The 20,667-nt window shown below is 27.0% G+C and overlaps 1 protein-coding gene across 12 annotated transcripts in view; it reads right to left on the reverse strand.

Moving 5' to 3' along the window:
- The window catches only part of LOC129968177 (sodium channel protein para-like), a 251,121-nt gene that overhangs the window by 57,823 nt on the left and 172,631 nt on the right, over positions 1 to 20,667 (reverse strand). For 7 of the 12 annotated variants that reach the window (XM_056082025.1, XM_056082020.1, XM_056082028.1 and 4 more), the window contains exons 6-12: positions 18,785 to 18,988; positions 18,348 to 18,405; positions 17,194 to 17,338; positions 15,141 to 15,356; positions 13,489 to 13,692; positions 8,326 to 8,358; positions 611 to 979 (exon numbers count right to left, since the gene is read on the reverse strand). In XM_056082025.1, coding sequence (XP_055938000.1) covers positions 611 to 979; positions 8,326 to 8,358; positions 13,489 to 13,692; positions 15,141 to 15,356; positions 17,194 to 17,338; positions 18,348 to 18,405; positions 18,785 to 18,988 — 1,229 coding nt within the window. The remainder of the gene's footprint in view (positions 1 to 610; positions 980 to 8,325; positions 8,359 to 13,488; positions 13,693 to 15,140; positions 15,357 to 17,193; positions 17,339 to 18,347; positions 18,406 to 18,784; positions 18,989 to 20,667) is intronic. The other 5 variants (XM_056082026.1, XM_056082021.1, XM_056082024.1 and 2 more) reach the window with 3 other exon arrangements.

Consider the following 20,667-nt stretch of genomic DNA (forward strand, 5'->3'; position numbering starts at 1 on the left):
CAATAATTATCTGTGCCCCCATGCAATATTTTTTAGTATTATTATTTAAATAAATTTTATATTATTCTACAGTTCGAGACATCGCAACATGATAATGGTTTAGACTTGATTCGTTTGGCTTTTTGTTTTTAAAATTCTTAAATTATATAATTGCCAGTCACAAAAAATTCATTTAATATCCCCTCTAAATAAATATAATAAATGAAACAAGTAAAAGTCTTGTACAAAAATTGCGTATTTGAAAAAACTTTTTTCACTGTAACATATTAGGATTACTGAAAAGATAATCTTTGAAATTTTCAAATGACATAAAAAATTATATTTTACTAATAATATGTCCAAAATAATTCTTACAAAAAATAGAACAAAATTTTTTTTTAAAAAATCTTATTTTAAAGAGCACCTAGCATTAAAAAAGTAATTACATACCAGTAAGTTCCACGGTTTCTCACCGATTTGCAAACAGTATGATAATACATAAACATCATCGAGTCAAAATTAACCATGAATGTTTTACAATTGCACGAACCTGCTCACTGATCACATTAAATGGCACTTACTGCAATTCAAGAAACACTTAAGAGGCAGAAAGCAAAAGTCATAAAGTAACCTCAAAATAGAGGGCTTGTATGTTCCTTGAGCGTGACCTCAGCTGGTCTTCTTTAGTTAAACCTCTGCTATATACATCCACATGAGAAGTGTATGATATTCTGGATAGATGAGATGTGTAACTGGAGTGCCGTGATGTTAGGTTTGTATAATGTACAGGGATAACTATGGCTCCATCATCTTCGGACATGGGAGTGACCGCTTTGCTATCATCTGCATAGGGCAAATGCTCCTGAGCATCTTTATAGGTGTTCAGGACCAGGGGTTTTCTGTCACCATAGCGACGGCCATTACGCCAGCTGACGCTGTACTGACTTCCCCGGCTAGCACGGCGAATGTTAAATGGAGAACCAGGAAGACTTAGGCTGGCCTAGAAGTGAGAACATGAACCCCAAGGTTAACATTTTATTTTTCCACACAGCAGACGAGTTGCCAACAGACACTCCGGCACTTATTACTTTTCTTTTGGCTTTCTTGGAAAGTCAGTGCCTAACAACAAGTCCGTCTGTCCTTGAAGGAAATTTAAACGTTTAACTAGAAGATTCTTTTCCGTAACTTCATGCGATTCTCTAAAAACGTAAATAGTTAAGAGTGGAAGTTTTTAAGTGCAAAAGCAAAGCTGTATGAATTGGCCAAAAGAAAATTTGATGAAAATGATGTAATCCCCAAACAAATGGTAAATTATGTTTGCCAGTAGAAGGTGAAAACATCCAAAGCAAAATGGAAGTTCACAAATTGAGTCATTGAAAAGAAAATTTTAGAACTTTAAAGCTTGCAAAACTTTTATTTATCGATTTTCTTTGGCTGTTGGAGCTTTTGTTTGGGGATTTGAAGTGCGGAGTGCTGTGTGCAGTTTTCTGCAGTAATATAGAAGCAGATTTAAAGCTAGAAAGTTGCATTGTTTATAGCCTTTAAGCGAAGCAACAACAGCTAAAATGAAAAAGTTACATCATTTTTCAAATTGTATCATATTTTAGAAAATCTTTCATTGTCAACAAAGAAATAACAGTAAACAAACATTGTAAGTAAGTTTATTTACAATGAACTCTTTCATGGAGATACCAATTACTTCAATTCTAAAATTAAATTTTTAAAAAGTCTATAATTTTTTCTTTGAGAATGTAAAGTATATATTAATTATTGTAGAAGTGTAGAAATTATATGAATACACTAGTAAATAGATATTTGTATCATACTTTTGCCATAAAATAAGTTTAATTTAAAAAAATATATCTCAATAGAATAAACTGTAGACAAATAATAATGTATGTTCTTTTATAATGTATGAACATCAAAAATTCAGATGCTTGAGGAATATTGATAGTAGTCTGCACATAAATTAACCCGGATCAGTAAACAACTGATAAATATGTTGGCACAAAGACTGTACAAAGACTTCTGCTTGGGCATCAATAAATAAAACCCAAGTTTGGGCCCTGCTTGAAAGCCATCAACTGGTGACAAGTATGCAGAAGATGTACAGTAGGTTTAAAAAATCTTTCGTTTTATCTGAGACTTAGATGGAAAAAAAAAATGATACCAGCTGAGATGCTGTCAATATATCATTTAAAAAAGGTAGAAACTTATGATGTGCACTGATCACAGATACAAATTGCATTTAAATTCTCATAATATAGATGCTTCAAAAAGAAGAAAAGAAAATAGGGTTAATCTAGTCATCAGATTTAAAAAAGTAAAAAGAAGAGCTGACTAATACACATTCTTTTTCCATATTCAGAATATTGAACAGTGTCTAATTTATTTTCATGAATATAAATGAGCAACACAATGGCTAAATGATTACAGAAATTTCATATCAAAAGAGAAGCTTAAAGTAATTACACAAAAGCAGAAAATTTTAATAATATCATAACTTTAAATTTTTTTCTGGGAATGCCCATGAATTCTAAAAATTACTGAAAATACAGTGCAGATTTTTATTTCTTTCAAAAAAGGCTTCTGTAACTATGGTCATTCTGAAACATAATAAAAGAACCCTTTCTTAAAATATTACATATAAGAAAAGCAAATATAATAATTAATTCCTGACTCAACAATTTTGAAGACTGTATCAAATTTAGATTATATTGTGTTTCATAATCATTCATTTCATTTTATAATTCTTTTTCCCCCCTTGTACTGATTAAAAAAATATTATAATAATAACTGACAGAAATTATTGACTAAGAAATGACATCAGTATTTGATATTTCTCTGCTTTAATTTTATTTTATTAATCATTAAAAAAATATTGAGAAAGTAAATGAATGTTCATAGATATATTAAATTTAATTTTAATAAGATATTAATGGTTTACTTCCAAAACTCGTATTTGAAATTCAGATTATTTAAAAATAAAATATGAAACAAAAGAAAAATGAATTTTGTATCATTTTCAAAATAATAATAATAACTATTAAGATATTTAATTTTCAAAAACATTAAAAAAATTATAACAACATATAAATTTGCAAACAGAAACGTTTATTAAAATTCAATAAAGATGGCAATAAATTTTACAATTCAATATATTTCTAACAAAACTTTCTAATAAAAAAATTATCTTAAATTTCGTACATAGCAATATCCCACTAAAAGTAATGGATTAAATATTAACTAAATCTATATTTTATTATGTTACATTAGAAATAAAAATACTAATAAGTAATTTTTAACATTAAAGATGCATAATTGTAATAATCACTAAATTAATTACTTAATTAAACTTAGTAACTAGAAGTTTCATTGATTATAAAATGACTTATACATATATTTACATATCAATAAAGAGACAGTATTGCAATAAACACAAGCATTGTAATAAATAAATTATTTTCTAACTTAAAATATACAAATTAGCAAATAATCTAAGCTTTTTATAAATTTATCAGAAATAAACATATATATTTTTTTAAATTATTAAACTCTTCATAATCAACTGGCAAATCAATCATATTACATAGATTCAGCTGATATTAATGAACAGAAAATTCATTCTCAAATAGGATGATTATATAAAAAAAGCTTTTTTCAATAAAAAGCTAAACAATATTTTCTATTTTCAGCTTAAAAAGTGCTTGCTATCAAGATGGGCATAATATATGACGAATTACAGTATTTTGATAGTTTATGAGAGTATTTGAGTTGCAATTTCTGTTTCAGATTTAAATTTAAAGAATTGTAAAGAACTCATCACAAAATATAATGATTCAAAAGGTTTACAACACTATTAACAAATCAAGAAATTTAAAAATGGGCATAAAATCAACTTGCAGTTCATTGTTCAGGCAGCAATTCGAAATTATTTTACAAGATGCTGCATCCTATAAGATTCAAGACACTTTATCTCGTTGTATTCAGTGCAGTTTCCAACTGGCAAGCTATTTTACAGAATTATTGCTGATATAAAGATAAGGGTGATATTTGTTTAATTTGTCAGCAATAACCAACTGCCTTTAACAAAAATGTTAAAACAACAGTTTCAAAAAGAAACAAAGGAAACACATTTATTCCATTATTTTTTCCCCTTAAATATTTGAAGAAACAAAGGATAGGCTCTCAAATTATATTTTTAAAATATTTCATCTCTAAATATGTAAAAAAAAAAAAAAATGTTTTGGAAGTATCCAATTAAATTTTGACATCAATTTAATTGAGAATTAATAAGACATTATGCGCAGAGGTATTTTAAGTTGACAGCATGCAGAAGGTTATAAAAAACTTTGTTCTCTGGTGAATGATGTAACAAATGTTCCCATGCATCTGACTTGACTTCTTTAAAGAAATTCATGAAGTTAGATAACTGTAGTTTTAAATAAGCTCCATTACGGATTATCAAGGATTCATGATTAAAACTTTTCATAGCTGTCTTATAAATGGATTCAAATCAGAAACATTATTTAAAAGTGCAGCAACACTATGCAAAACATTTCCTTGCTAAACTTTTCCAACTTTCATTGATAGTAGAAAACTATTATAAAGAAATGCTAATGAAAGGTAGAAGAGGTTGCAATTGTCTATATTATTCTCCTATGTCTATATTGTCTATATTATTCTGTTGTGTCCTTATTATTAATAATAAGCCTTAATTTTTTTTTAAAGAGAACAATTTTAAATTTTTTGCATCTTAGCTCTAGAATTTGCTTACAGAACCAAAATAAACATTTTTATAGAGGAATAATAATAATATTAAGGATTTGAGAAAAGTACAATGACAGAGCAGATCAGGGGTATGCAAACATTTTTAGGAGCAAATAAAAAAAAGGCACACTAACATAATTAATTTATTATAACTGATTCCTCCACACATTTTATTAAGCCCTAATCAGAAAAAAAGGAGCAATTTAGAGCTTTCATTATCTTAGTTTCATACATTGAAAATTGCAAAAAGGTCAAAATAAGTATTCTTTTAGGAAAAAATATGATAGAGATTTGAATAGGCACATGGGGAAGGGGAGGGATGCAAACTAGCATTAAAAGCAAATAAAAGAAATGGCAGACCAGTACAATTTATTATAGAACTCAACAACAAATTTTTAAAAACCATTTTTTTATACTAATGTGATGAATGCAGTTATGATTGCATTAATATAATTTTCTTATAATCTAATTAGAATTGACATATATTGATTATACTTTCATTTCTAATTATTATACTATTATTTTAAAATTTAATGCAGACCAGAGAGAAACTTAAAGCAGCTTCATCTGAACTGCAAGCAATAGTTTGCCCATCTTTATATTAGATCAATAACTTATCACAGCCAAATAATATAGCAAGGGGTAATAATGATAATTTTTTTAAATAGTAAAAGATAGAAAAATATATCATATACATATAGTAAATCTAAGAAAATATTTAGAATTGTTGTTTTGTATCCATATTTGTATTCAATAAATTATTGATAAAAGTATACTAAAAATTTTTCCTTTTTAGTCCTTAATTATTGATTGTTATAACTAATTAGTCAGAAAAAATTAAAAGAAAAAAAAATGTGCTAATAATGAAAATTTTTCACCACAGAACTGTGCATATTTACTTACAAGTGCAGAGGGTTTCATATAAGAGGCCGGTAGTGACATCATCTGAAGGAGGGCAAATCAGCAAAATACCAGTGTCTTTTAGTGCGTTTCACAACTGTAAGTATACCTGACCCTAATGTTATAGTTACAGCCATCTGAATTTTAAAAACCTTTGCAATGTATGAAAGCAAAATGAAAATAAAAAGTATAAAACTCAAACCTATCCTGCCCTGTTTTATTTTTTAAAAAGTTTTATTTCACCCTTCATACAAAAATTAAAAAGATCTTTTATTCATTAATTCAATAATTTAAATTTTAAATGTATCAAGCAAAATTTTGAAAAAAAAAAAAATACAAATTTGGGAACAAGGAAAGATAGGTTATAATTATATGATAAAATTCCTTAATGCAAACAAATATGCAAAAGTAAATAAAATAATAAATATATTTTAAAGGAGCATCACAGTGCTGTTGCAAATAAATAATATATTGAAATTTAGAAAAAAAATAATGCAGAAAATATAAAATAATACATATGGGATATAAATCCAAAATAATAGACAAGGGATGAATATGAGGGTCTAAAGAAATTCATCATAAAAGGATCATGCTAAATATTTAAGCACCAAATTAAGCAGGGAAAGCTTCTGAAGATGGCTGTTTTAAATGGGCTGTTTCTCGTTTTTATGCTATTATTTGGGCTGCCAGATAAATGTTTACTTTTGCTTTTTAACAAAAACTATCGAATGAATATAAAATTTACACAATTAAACACAGTTCATTATGATTTATGGTTTAATAAAATATTTACACCAAATACTGATTTTTTATTAAAAAATTATTTTACAATTTTAAAATCAAACATTTTTTTTTGTCTGGGTGATGTTAGAGAATTCTGATGCCATTTTTTTAAAAAAATTAGGTGCCTATTAAGGCGATTTTTTTGCTTATTTCCAACATGGCATTTTTATTATTATAATTTGTAAACATGATCATCTTAAATAAAAATATATTACTCAAAATTAGGGGGGAAATTATTCAATGGAATAAACTGAATTCATTGTGTTTCTAAAAATATTTTTGTGTCATTTACAATATATGAATAAAAAAAAATACAAATAAATATATTTGAAGATTCATATAAGGAAAAAAATTTCTTTTATATCATCATATTTTCTTTTGAGGATATAACTCAGATATACCAAGAAATAATGTTTGCAAAAGATAATAGTCAAAATATCGTGCTAGAAAATTAATAATCATGATGATAATTTCATGTGTTACAGTATTTGGAAATATTTTATTCATCTGTGCATCCAACAAAGTCATACCAAATATAAAGAAACACACACACATATATATTGTGTGATCTTTAGGGAAGCTATAAAGTTTTCATGAGTTATAATTCAATAAGCATAACAATGTTAAATAACCATGTACTTTGTAATTTAGAATAAGCAGAATTTGTTTTTTGAATTAATTTTACCTTTTATTTCAAAGAAGAATTGCATGAACAAAATGAAATTTAATATATTTAGTTATTAAAATTTATCGTTTATTTAAAGATTGAATTCTTATTTCATATCCTCCATTTATTAACAATAATAATAATTAAAAAAATCAAATTATGACATTTCATGAAGAATATTACATCTAATTAGATATTTTAATTGTGTTTAGAGCAGAATATATGATGCATATCACTAATGATACATGAAATTATTTTAGGAGGTTCCATTTTTTACAGAGAAATTTTAATGAATGTTAAATGGTAACTGTTTTACTATTTTGTTTTAATTCTCTTATTCAAATTCATGTAGATTGTCCCTCTCTCCCTTCCCACTACAAATTAGCACCTATGTTGTCATATTATCTATATGCTACCAATGGCTGTAAGTTTAATATAGAAACAAGAAGCAGGCTTTTCTGAAAATTTTGTATGATAGATGAAAATCATAAGCTTAGTCACAATAATAATGGTCATCAATTATAAAATCAACCCAATTATTACACCCATTTTATTATGATATATAACATATTTTATTGTTATCGAAAAATTAATTTGATTTTTTTAAATAACATTAATTAAAAATATTGGATTACAAAACATTCCATTTAGCATACATCGATTTTAATAAGAATATGCTTTTATGATGTTATATGTATTTCTTATTTTTATGTAGGTGGTGAAAAATTTAAAAAGGTCCAGAATCCCTGATATAGTTTTAACGATGTTACAGGGGTTTCCAATCCATAAGAATATTAAAACTATTTCAATTTCATTGACTGGTTATATTTTATAAATTATTTAGCATCTGGCAGCCCTATACCTAACTGTACTACAGGATTATTATGTACTAGAGACTCTACAATACTGTTCACTATATTTGCTACTGGAAATAAGGTGTTTATTATGCCTAAAATGCTAGACCTACAATAAAACCTACATTAGAAGGCTACAGTTCTTGAAATACTTCTAGGGATAAAGAAGGATTACTCTATGAATACTGACTACAGAAAGTTGTAAAAACATAACTTATTGTTATAATAAAATCAACTAATTTTAAACCATACTAAAAGTTATGAAACAAGCAAAGTGTATAATTTTCACAAATTTTAGAGAAGAAAGATTTTTACACATCATGAAAATAAACAATCACAAAAATTGCATCACATAATAAGAATATAAATTACCTGATCGTGGTTATGACATTTTAAAACTGCCCACTGCAAAAAAATTGTCTAGTTTTGAAATCTACCTTTTGTTATCTATGACATATGAGCAATTGACACTCAGATTGATCAGTGCATTAGAAATATGCATTGGTCCTCTTTCTCATATAATGTTTGTAAGAGAGAATTTAATAATAAAAATTTTAAAAATATTATTTATATTTATTTAAATACTTATCTCCATTTCTAAACACTTAGATCGCTCTTCACATCAAGTACTCATATTTAAAGTAGTTACTATCTAATAGTTAGTAGAAGCACATTGAAAGTATTTAACTTTTAAGTCAATATTGTGGAATGAGGAAGATTATCTGTAGTTACTGAATATGATGAAAAGAATTAAATTGATTTTGTTAAAAATTTTAAGAAAAAGAATTTTGATTTTATGAAATTCTATTTATTTCGTTAAAAAAAATTAATAATAAAAATTTTGATTTTATGATGCAGTTATATTATTAAAAGGAATTAACTAATTACTTATGAATTATTAAATTATATTACTTCAATTAAATGGTAGCATCTAATTTATATCATCTTATCTGGGGGATTTGTATAAAATATATCTTCTACTTCACAGAAACAAACTTTTAGTTATAAAATATTTGAATATGAATACACTCACGTCTAAAAACAAGCTATCATAGTTTAAAATAACTGCTGATTGAAACTGTTTTCAATATCATGAAAGTTTTAAACATATAAAATGACAAAAAAAAAAGGAGAAATTTTAGGTTAGAAGCATTATAACAAAGTTTTATATAATTAGGTAATATATTTAATTTTATTTTAGGTTTAATTTGATTACATTAATGTTCCATTTGGAAGCCATCCTATTTAGAAGGACTATTTAAAGGCAGATTTTCAACTGTGGCCAAGTCTGCTCCAACTGCTTGTTCAATTCCAGCAGTTGAATAGATTTAATGAATATTAAACCTATATGCATATACTACATCTTGCATGAGTCTCAGAACAAAGATATTTTGTTCAAAAACTGAGATTCAACTAAGATATTATTCCATTCCCAAATAAATAAATAAAATAAAATAAAATAAAGTTAATCCAATCCTCTATTATATTCTTAAGCAAATCCAAATAAGATATTTTTTAAAAATAATTGAATACAATAAAAATTTAGAATAACAAATTTCTCTACTAAACAATCAACAATATAACAACAGAGATTACTTAAATTTAAAATACAAAATGTAAGATTTTGAGAAAAATTTAATTACTTCTTCCTCTTCCACAATATATTTATATAATGTTCAAAATTTTAAGAATGAATATATATTTAGGAAGTGTGAGATTAATGCATAATATGTTCATGATAGATAAGGAACAATTTTCATTCTAAAAATGTAATATTCAGAAACACCTGTGCAGTAATGCAACCACATACTGTAGGGAAATATAAGGCCCAAACTCAGTAATACTATAATGCAAATACATCACACCAAAGAAAGAACATCGATGCATACAAAATATAAAATCTGCACACAAAATCATCATCATAATAAGAGAACACCAAGAAAACTCAAAAGAAATGGATTTTTCTTGCAATACAAATAATTATTTTAGAAAGTCAAATAATAGAGTACATATCTTATATCTATTGACACCCATGCACTGAAAAATCATAAAACACACCAATAAGCCACAATAATGACTGAAATCCGAGCAATGCAATGAAGACATACACACAGAATTTACTATCTACTAATTACTCAAGAAAAATGCTTGACAAGCAATAATTCATTTGCAATTTTAGTATCTAGTTTAAGAAATAAAAGAAGAATTTAAAAAATAATTAAGAGACATTTTGAAAATTCACATAATTTATTATCTCTCATGCAAATATAAAAGCAAACCCATCATGCAAAAGAACAAGAAAGGGAAAAAAAAACCAAGTCTACAAGTCAGAGTATGTGGTTATTTTATATTTGATTAATAAACAGGGTGATCAAATGTACAACTCACAAAAATAAGTCTTTGTCATCTAAAATCACCAAATTATTCATGTAATAGAGGAGTGATATATTTCTTTATTACAATAGGATAAAAATATTATTCCAAATGGATTCCATCTTAAAATATAAATTGAATTCAAATTTTTGTTTAATGTTTTACTGTACAAAATAATGAAAATTTCATGACAATTAAAATAAAGTTTTAGTTTCTTAAAAATTAATTTATCATTTTGAGTCATAAATCCTTCAAAAAGCAAAATCATTTTAAAAGGTAGATATGTGATTATCAAGAATTAATATTCAAGGAAAGATATAAAGAAATAATGTAATTTATTGTTTCGTTTCCAGTGCACTCCTCATGCTTAAATTTTTAATGTATAGTAATCAAACCATAATGTTTATTTTGAATAAAATAATATCAGAAATTATTGGGTATAGTGATTAAAAAATGTATTAAATAGATTTTTTTGAACAGGCATATAACAATAAAGTTTAATCATGAATATATTCATTTAATTAGAAATTTTTTTAAATATTACAATCTTTTCAGCAGTGCAGTTTCAAAAAGTCTAGCAATATAAATCTGTCATAGACAAATATACTTAAAAACGTCAATATATTTTCATATTGAAAGCTCTATTTTCAGCTAAATGTTATAAAATAATGTAAGCCATAATGGTAACAACAAAAAAAAAAAAAAAAAAAAAAAAAAAAAAATTGGGAAGACGGGTTAAAAACAAAAATGAGTTAATAAGTTAGTTTCACTCAAAGAAAATTACATGTACCCTTCTAAGAGACTTTAGAGGGAGTCCCTCAAGGTTCAGTTTTAGGGCCAATGCTTTTTTCATTATTTTTTGTCGGTATTGAAAAAGTGATATCTAAAAGAAGCAAAGTTGGAATATTTGTCTATGATGTCGTCTCTGGCTATCTGGAACCGATATCAAGACAATTGAAGATAACATTAATCTCACACTCAGGGATGTGAGTAACTTTGCCAAAGAGCACAAATTGATCTTTAATGCTACTAAATTTGTTACTAGTTTTTTCACTACTAACATACATCTTTATAACTATAAACCCATACTTGTTCTGTATGGCCAGACATTACACTATGGAAAAAAAATGCTAAGTACTTGGGATTTATAACAGATCAAGAGTTTCTTAGTAACAGGCACATTCAAGCCTTGGAAGTGAGATGTGGAAAGCGACTCATTATTTTAAAATATATATCTGGGAGTGACTGGGGGACAGACATTTCTACTTTATAAACGACTTATACCTCCCTCATAAGACCAATATTGCAATAAGGGTTTACCATTTACTTCTGCACTTCAGATTATAATTTAAATAGGCTAAAAATAGTTCATACTAGTGCAGCAAAAATCATCACGGGCTTGAGGCGTAGCTGCCCCGACAATGTAGCCCTTTATGAGTGTGACCTCCAGCCTTTACGCCTGAGGAGAGGGGCCTCTTTTGTGAAATACTATAATAAACTCATCAGCTATGGGAACCAGAACAGAACCGTTTCCTATCTCAGGAACTGGAACACCAACCGAAGACTGAAAAGAAATAGTCCCTTCTCCCAAACAGTTTTGCACAATATAGTTAGTTTGCCACCTTCATGTTGGATTGAATATCATTCACCGAGGCCGTGTTTCAGCCCTGTTAATGAATTCAAAGGAGTATTCTTTCATACTGAACTATGGAACTTTACCAACAAAACCGTGAATAACCCTGAGTTTATAAGACAAATGGCTTTGAAAACGACAGTCACATTCCAATGGATGCCCTTCAAATGTACACTGATGGTAGCAGGAGTGAACAGGGCCACTCTAATAGCGGTGTCTTCATCAGTACTCCCACTTCTAAATTTTGCATCAAATACAGAAATTCTGACTACTGTTCTGTGTTGAGGTCTGAGTTTACAGCAATTGAGAATGGCCTTAGTTTTGTCGAGGGTATTACTGATCCTGATTTTACAACTATATGGATACTCACTGACAGTAGATCCTCAACACCTTAGTAATTGGAAGGAGGCTGGTGAAAGAGCTGGGTTGTCCATCTTAACTCTTATCAAGACTCACTGGTAATTTTGATGTTCTTTTCCAATGGGTCCCATCCCAAGTCAGTATTTCTGGCAACCAGATGGCTGATACCCTGGCGAGGGTGCTGTTCTTCATGGTCCTCATCCAGATAAGTGTTATACCTTCAGTGAGGTTTTCTCGGAACAAAAGAAATTGAACAGGGACTTGTGGAAACTCTCTTTGGATTACTATTGGTATTCTAGGAAGAGCCCTGGTGGCACTTTTCTTTTCAGGGGTAACAGATGTCAACAGACTTGCCACTCTCGTTTTGCCAGTGGGCACTTGAGGTCTCTCTCCTTTGAGCAGGGACAGAAAGTTTTTAAGACTTGCACCAAGTGTAAGTCTGCCCAGGCTTCGCCTGAGCATATTTTAATTTACATCGATTTTAAATTGGATGAGGTGTTTACCAAACCTCTATTGTTTTTAGATTTTCTGGAAGTTTTTGGACTTATGGAGTTGGTTTGACATTGTCTACCAACTAGGGATCAGTAACAACAACACATGTAAGAAAAAAAATGCAGGAAAATTTGCATTCCAGTAATCAGACACAGAATGAACATAAAAAATGAAAAACACTTCAATGAAAATCTTTATTGTTTGCCAACAGATTCTAAAACCCTCCGCGCTTTTGTGCATGTGTTAGGATGGGTTTAATTCGACAAATTAGGGATGAGAGGAAAAATGAGATGAAGGGATGTTTACATTTAACAATAAAGTGAATTACGAAATTTGCGTCTCTCCCCTTAGTGAGTAGAATCGTTAAAAAGTGGTTGCCTCAGGATATTGAAATGAACAGTATATACAATTTTTAGAACTTGAATAAATTATATGGGGAGGATACAATGATCTTTTTTCCTTTAATCATTTTATTGCATTAACTCAGTTTCATTAAAAAAATATGTGAAAATTAATTAAATTCATTCCACTCACAATATAATCACCCTGTATATTAACCATGTGATAATTTCCTTACTAATCTAATAAGGTGCCTAGCAGTACGCCTATCCTTGTGGAGCCTAATTCTAGGGGCTCTTGTTCCTCATCTACTACATATAACATAATTTCTCTCCTACCTTCCTTACTTTGCCATTCATGTGGGACCGTGATTCAGAGCTCTCTCCAGTTTCACTTTTGATGCTTGCTCGTTCTTTCATATCCCGTTCATCCATCGTTTTCTCCTGGCCCACGAAGAGCTCGTAAGACCTGCAAGAGGAACCAGACGGACTCTTCACTGGGCCATTGGGAGGTGAAGGATTCAACGCAGCCTCCTGCTCAGCCTGATAAGACAAAAGAAGAAAAAAAAATCTTAGATTTAGTTATGAGCTAAAGACATGGATTTCTAGGATGGATGTGGTTTCTTCATAAACATGAAATTAATTAAATTACTAAGCATGGAAAAACTTTAATAAATTTACTATCTTAATACGAAAATTACAGACAAAAAGCAGGAAAAAAATTGCTTAATCTATAATACTGTTGGGCAGTTTATTAGTGTCACAAATTTAGATTTGTACAAGGAATGACAAAGATTTGACATGATTTCATAGAGATCAGATCCTACCTTCTTTAAAAAAAGATGTATAATCATTTATCTTTAAAAAAATAAGCACTTTCTAAGCATTTTTAGAGGAATTTCAATTTTAATATTTCTTTCTAATGTTATAACTGTTGTAATAATAGCTGATTTCTTGAAATATTTATATATGAAATTATAAATTTATTTTTTCACTATAATTGATAAAATATTATAATGGTGCATGAGAAATATTAATGTATAATAGATACCAGCATGACAGAGTCTCTTTATGTATTTATTAGCAACACCTATTTGAGAATAAAAAATTATTACTTTTTTTAAAAAGATGTTACAGTCAAATTTAACCCATCAACTGCCAATTTGTTTTGAAATTTTTCCTAGATAAATTATAAATATATGCAGAAAAAGTTATGTAATATCATAATTATATTCATATTATGTTTTGTTTTGAAAATATTTGATATTTTTGTAAAAGGGGATCATTATAAAATGTGTAATAAAATCATTTCATTAAAAAAACAAAAGACTCAGTAAGTAAGAGATTGTTAGTATAACCTATAAATTACATATTTCTGTATAGTATTTTATTATAATATAAAAACCAAAACAAAAATATAAAGTTTGAAATAAAACAATTCTATTCTTTTCAAATTTTATACAAATTTCACATCTGTTCACTTGTTGCATAGAAATGAAGCACAGAATATACACTTTCTGCAACACTCAATATTGCCCGATATATATATACAGAATGAAACTAAACTATCAGGTGTAGCAAATATATATATATATATATATATATATATATATATATATATATATATATATATATATATATATATATAATGAGTTAATCATATCTAAACAAAGAAAATTACACAATTTGTTGATAATCAAGCAAATAATGTTTCATATTATTTCATGTGGTATCAAATAAAATAGAAATTACCCTAAGAAATGAAGAACAAATAATTTTCTTCTCTAGATTATTAAAATTGAACAAAGAAAAGCAATTTGATGGAGACTTATTATGCATGACTTCAAAATAAAATCAGGTAAGAAATATTATAAGAGAAAGATGTTAGAATTTAAAACTAACATTAAAGCTTTTTTTTTCTTCCTCTTTATTCATTTAAGCAGACATGCATTCTTACAATGATAAGATTACATAACATTAGCAATACTTACAAGCCGATTTGCTTCTGCTGCCGCTGCTGCATCAGCTGCAGCTTGTAGTGCAGCTTCTTCAGCAGCTATTGCTTCTTCTTCCAGTTCTGCTTTCTTCTGCAACTCATCATAAGACATGGCTACAATGGCTAAGATTAGATTCACTAAGTAGAACGAACCCAAAAATATAATAACAACAAAGAAACACATGTGCCAAGGTCCTGCAGTTTTTAGCACCTGTAAAGTGAGAAGGTAATTATATACAAAAACATTAAATTTGATATCTATTACCACTTTATTATTTTCTGAGGCTATACAGTTAAAAATCCAAATAGAATATTTTTTTTAAATGAATTTTTGCAAGAATAAAACTAAATAATGCTTGAAGTTTTTCTTAAAGATTTCATGATTGTATGGTTGTATTCACAAGACACACTTCTGTTTTAATATTATCATATAATGAAGCAGAGCTGAAATTAAATATTTTGCAATCTATAGATAGTGTACACATATAGTTGTGATGCCTTTTAAAAATCGGCCAGTTTTGTCTCAAATTTCAACAAATTAATTTTATTCAAATGTTAATTATTTGTTTTAGTTTCATTTTATACACTAGTGATTTTGAGAAAATATATAGACATCTAATTTTTTTCAAAGCAAATACCATGTAAAAAATGACAAAACTAGTAAGTTTATACTCAATTAACTTTCTCACATTTCTTTTTCCAGTAAATAAATTTATGCATTTATTTATTTGTTTTCTATTTATCATCTTGCTTAAATCCAGGTGACACATTAAAAAAAAAAAAAAAAAAAAACTTTTAAGACTAAAAAAAAAAAAAAATTTTTTATACCATTTTTTATCATGTAAAATACTGATTCTTTGGTGAAAATAGGATCTTTGTACAAATTGATAGTAGAAATTTTTAGATAAAAATTTTTATAGCGTGTAGCAAAAAAAATTCCAATTGCCTTAAATAAAGCTTTAACAGAGATAGAAAAACAGTGGTCTGTCTATGAGTGGAGTGGAACGCATGTGGCTCTCAATTTCATTTTATGCTATCTCGCAGTTGGCACATATAATAAAAAAAAATCATGCATACAAATAGATAGACATTTTATAAAATATATTTCAGAAAGGTCTTGTCTTAAAAGAAGATCTTATGCATCTCACTAGGCAGTATTAATAAAAATATATTATAAAAAAATTAAAATGAAATCTACGATCGCAAATTTCCAGTTATCATGTGATAACATTATTTTTTAAGTCATTATTTGTCTTAATTATTTTAAGTCATTAACCAATTAAAACTGGTTTAAAACAGTCACGGGACTTCTCTATTGATCTCTATCCATATATACATATATAATTTTTTTAAACTTTCATTTTCAATTTTTCTAGCTGTGCTTTACATATGCTTCTTTCAAAAATGCATTTGCTGTCAAAGAAGCATACGTAATAATAAACCAATACTCGTAAAAGCAGGTCAATCAAAATTACCGTTTATGCTTTATTCATTACCTACGTGATTTCGAGCTTCAAAATCCCCTAACCAAAACAACATTATGTTCTCACATGGCAAAAAAACAAAAAAAATTCAAATAACATTTAAATGTTCAGTGTAGACTTGTTTTAAGATACTTATTTATGGATGGTTGATTTTTGTCAATTTTAATGGTGCAAAAACTTGATCCACTTATGCTCCAACATATATATGGATAATGTATAATACTATATGTTTTGTGTATAATATAGTTTCAAAAGATATTTGAGAATGAATTCAATTCAATAAGAGCATATATTAAAAATATATTATAATAAGAATGTAATAGTTTTGATTTATATTCAGCATTTTTCTACATTTCAAATGTAATTGATAAGAAATTTTGCATGATAAACTGCCTTCTATGTTTTTATTTCTTATAAATATGGATGCGAAAATAAATAACATAATCTATTAACTATTACATGACATAACTCGAAGCTGTAGGGAGTATTCATTCGTACATAACATGTGTCCATAAAATAATTTATGTTTAAATAAAGACATTTTTAAAGCTGACTTTCTCTTACCATTTGATACAAACTTTCCCAAAAATCTTGCGTCATTAAACGAAATGCACTTAATAAAGCCCACGGAAAACTATCAAATGTAGTATATCCATAGTTTGGATTTGGACCAACACCTTGTAAACAAACAGAATTATTTGGACATTGCCTGTAAAATAAAAACAAATAATTAGTGACAAATAGTTTAGAAAACAAAATAAATAATATTCAATAAATGTTAAACAATTAAAAGTGCTGCAGAAATATTTTCTTCCTATTAAACACTAAAATATCCCACATTTTAGATATATTGCAGTTTCACCTAATGTAGAAAAGTAATACATTAATGAAAATAAGTGTAGTTAAATTAATTCATATTTACTTTTAATAAAATAAATAACATAACCTGCACTGGAGATTATTTTAAAATATTTTCAGCTTTTTAAATGATTTTATGATTTATTTTCATAAACCATTTTTCATGGAGTCGATTGATTTTCTTTTTCAGGAAATGTAAAACCTGATCTCAATAGCCAATAAAAGAATGCTGATTTTAAATAAAGAAATGTGAATTTTTAATATATAAAAAGAAGTTTTTCTTTTAAACGTAATTTTATTTTACCACCAAATACACAACAATGATATATCAAATAAAGAGAATATTTAAAATTTATAATATAATTAAAACAAGAATTTATGGTCTTCGAATGCAAATCTGAATTCTATAAAATTATTTGTATTTTTTAAATAACTACAAAAGTTTTCATCAATGTTTAACTTTGTAATAAAACAATTTTTTTACACAAATTTTGATTCTTAAATTAAAATTTAACCTCAATTTGCATCAAAAATAAGAAAAGTTTTGAATCTTTTGTTAAATGTGGATGGTTATAAAGTTACTACAAGAATTTTAAAACAGTTTGCTAATTTCATTCTTTAACAAATAGATGGTTAAATTTAGACTTTTTAAAATGATAATATGGTTAAAAAAAATTGTGAAGCTAAAAAATAATATTAACATTCAATGCCTTTATATGAAAGATAATTTTCTAATTAATAACACAAATTGAGTTTTTAAAAATAATCCATTTTCATAAATCCCTATTATTCATTTATACAATATTTAAAAAAACAAATAGTGTCTAATAAAAGCAAAAGTAAACATTCAGATACACAACCTGGCTCCTGAGGAATTCCCACATAGTATATAGTTTTCATCTTCTTTTAACCAATTAGCTGAAAGCAATAAAAAAATTATTATACAAATATAAATTAAATACAACATTTCATTGAAAGAAAAAAAAATGCAAAATATCAACAAAAAAAAACTATAATAGATTGAAGATGGTATCAAATGTATCAATTAAATAAATTACTTACTTTATGTATGTATATATATAATCATATCAATTTTATTGATATAATTATTGTTTTATTATATCAATTTTGTATAAATAAACCCAAAATCCATAAAATCCTAAATATGATAACATTTTGATCATTCAATTTATACATTTATAAACATAAAACAATAACAGGAAACAACTATATCTTAGGTACTGAGATTTGCATGGAAAATTCGATGAAAAGCGGAAAAAGAAAATTTGTAACATGCCTTCCGTATATGTCCAATTTCTCCATTCCCAATCAGAAAAATTTACATCAGGAGGAGGTATAGCAACACATTTCTGAGACAGAATACCCATATAAATCTGTAAACCCAGTAAGGCAAAGACTGATAAGGAAAATAAAGTAAGGATTATGACATCCTTGAGATTTTTGACAGACTCTATAACAGCTCCTACAATAGTTTTGAGACCTAAAAACAGATAAATAAATATATAAAAAATGAAGTAAGATTGTCATTAAACAGAAATATACATATTGGTAATAAATGCGAAAAGTTTTCTCAAATTGAATTATAAAATCAATTGAAAAAAATTCTGATCAAGAAAAAAATTTTTTTGTTCCAATACAGATCCACAAAGTATTAGAGGGAAAAAAAACAATAAACACTGCATTAAGTATGTATGTTAAGCAAGTATGTAATGCCTTAATGCAATAAGCAAGTTTTTCATATATCAAAATTTATTTAATACTAGTCTGTTGATTGCTTTGAAGAATTTGTTCAATATATTTCTGTAAATGAAAGAGATTCAGATCAATTTCTTTTTCATTTTACAAGTTAATTTTAGTTTCTAACAATTCTATTTAAAATGTTAATCTAAAAAAAGGGAAAAAGAAAATAATAATAATAAAAAAAGATAGAGAGAGAAAAGGAAAAAATAGAGAAAGGAAAGCTTACTTGATACTGCAAGTTATTTGATTAACTTAGAAATGACAAAAATGTAACAAAAAAATCATTTTTATTTTGCTTCATCAGCAGTCTACAAATGTCAGAAATTGCTAAATTCTTATTATGTAAATTAAATATTTGTAATTAACCTTACTTATATAAATTACTGTCTCTTAACGATGATTTATAATTAGGAATCATGAAGTTATCAAAAATTCATTGGACAAACTTGATAGACTTTGACACACTATTCAAAAATGTTCTGGAGCAGATTCATAAAATTACTAGAGAATGTGCTTTTATTCCATAAAATTTATCGTAAGAAGACAAACTGAATTGTGCTATCACAAATAATTTGTTGGTGCAACAACATAATGCAAAAACATTTCTTGATAATATGATGATTAGAAATGAGAAATGATTTTTATATGACAATTCCTAACATAAAGAAAACAATGATTACAATCAAATTCCATTATTTACTCTAAGATCCTATTTAAAATAGAACTTTCATACATGGAGTTGCTTAATTTTAGCAGATATTCTAATGAAGCAATGCATATTGCATTGAATTGTTATGCATTGAATAGCAACTATGATTCCACTCTTTGATGTAAATAGTGACTGAATTTTTTTTCTCCATAAGAACAGACCAAATTTCCAATTATTAATATCCTACAAGAAATGTTTTATAAACGTTGTTTATTTGGTAGAATTAAGGAGACATAATCTATTTTGAGCTATTAGAATCATATCAAGCCATAAATGCAGTTCTTCACTGTTAGTAAAATTATGCAAGCCAAGCTTTGATTGCAAAATATCTACCTATAATTTATAATTCTACAGCATGATGATGTAACACTATCTTGAAAAACATTTTTGGATAAAAATCAAAGAATTAGGAAGAAAGTATTACTTCCAATATTTTATTCAAGTGACATTGCATAGTTTGATTACTATTTATTCATGTTACAACATTCTTTGAGTGGAAAAAATTTTCAAATGTGAGAATTGCATAAGAAAGTGAAAAATAAACTTTAAATTTTAGTTTTGTTTTTTGCTACTTTGATCTACAGATCCAAGATTGAAAATTTATCCACGGCATAACAAAAAAAAATCATAATAATGATGTTTATATCATTGGTATAAAGATATATTTTAATACTTTTTCTTGTTTGTATTTAATGGAGGAAAGAATATAA

Source organism: Argiope bruennichi, chromosome 5 (genome assembly GCF_947563725.1).
Source record: "Argiope bruennichi chromosome 5, qqArgBrue1.1, whole genome shotgun sequence".
In the NCBI taxonomy this organism is placed as follows: domain Eukaryota; kingdom Metazoa; phylum Arthropoda; class Arachnida; order Araneae; family Araneidae; genus Argiope; species Argiope bruennichi.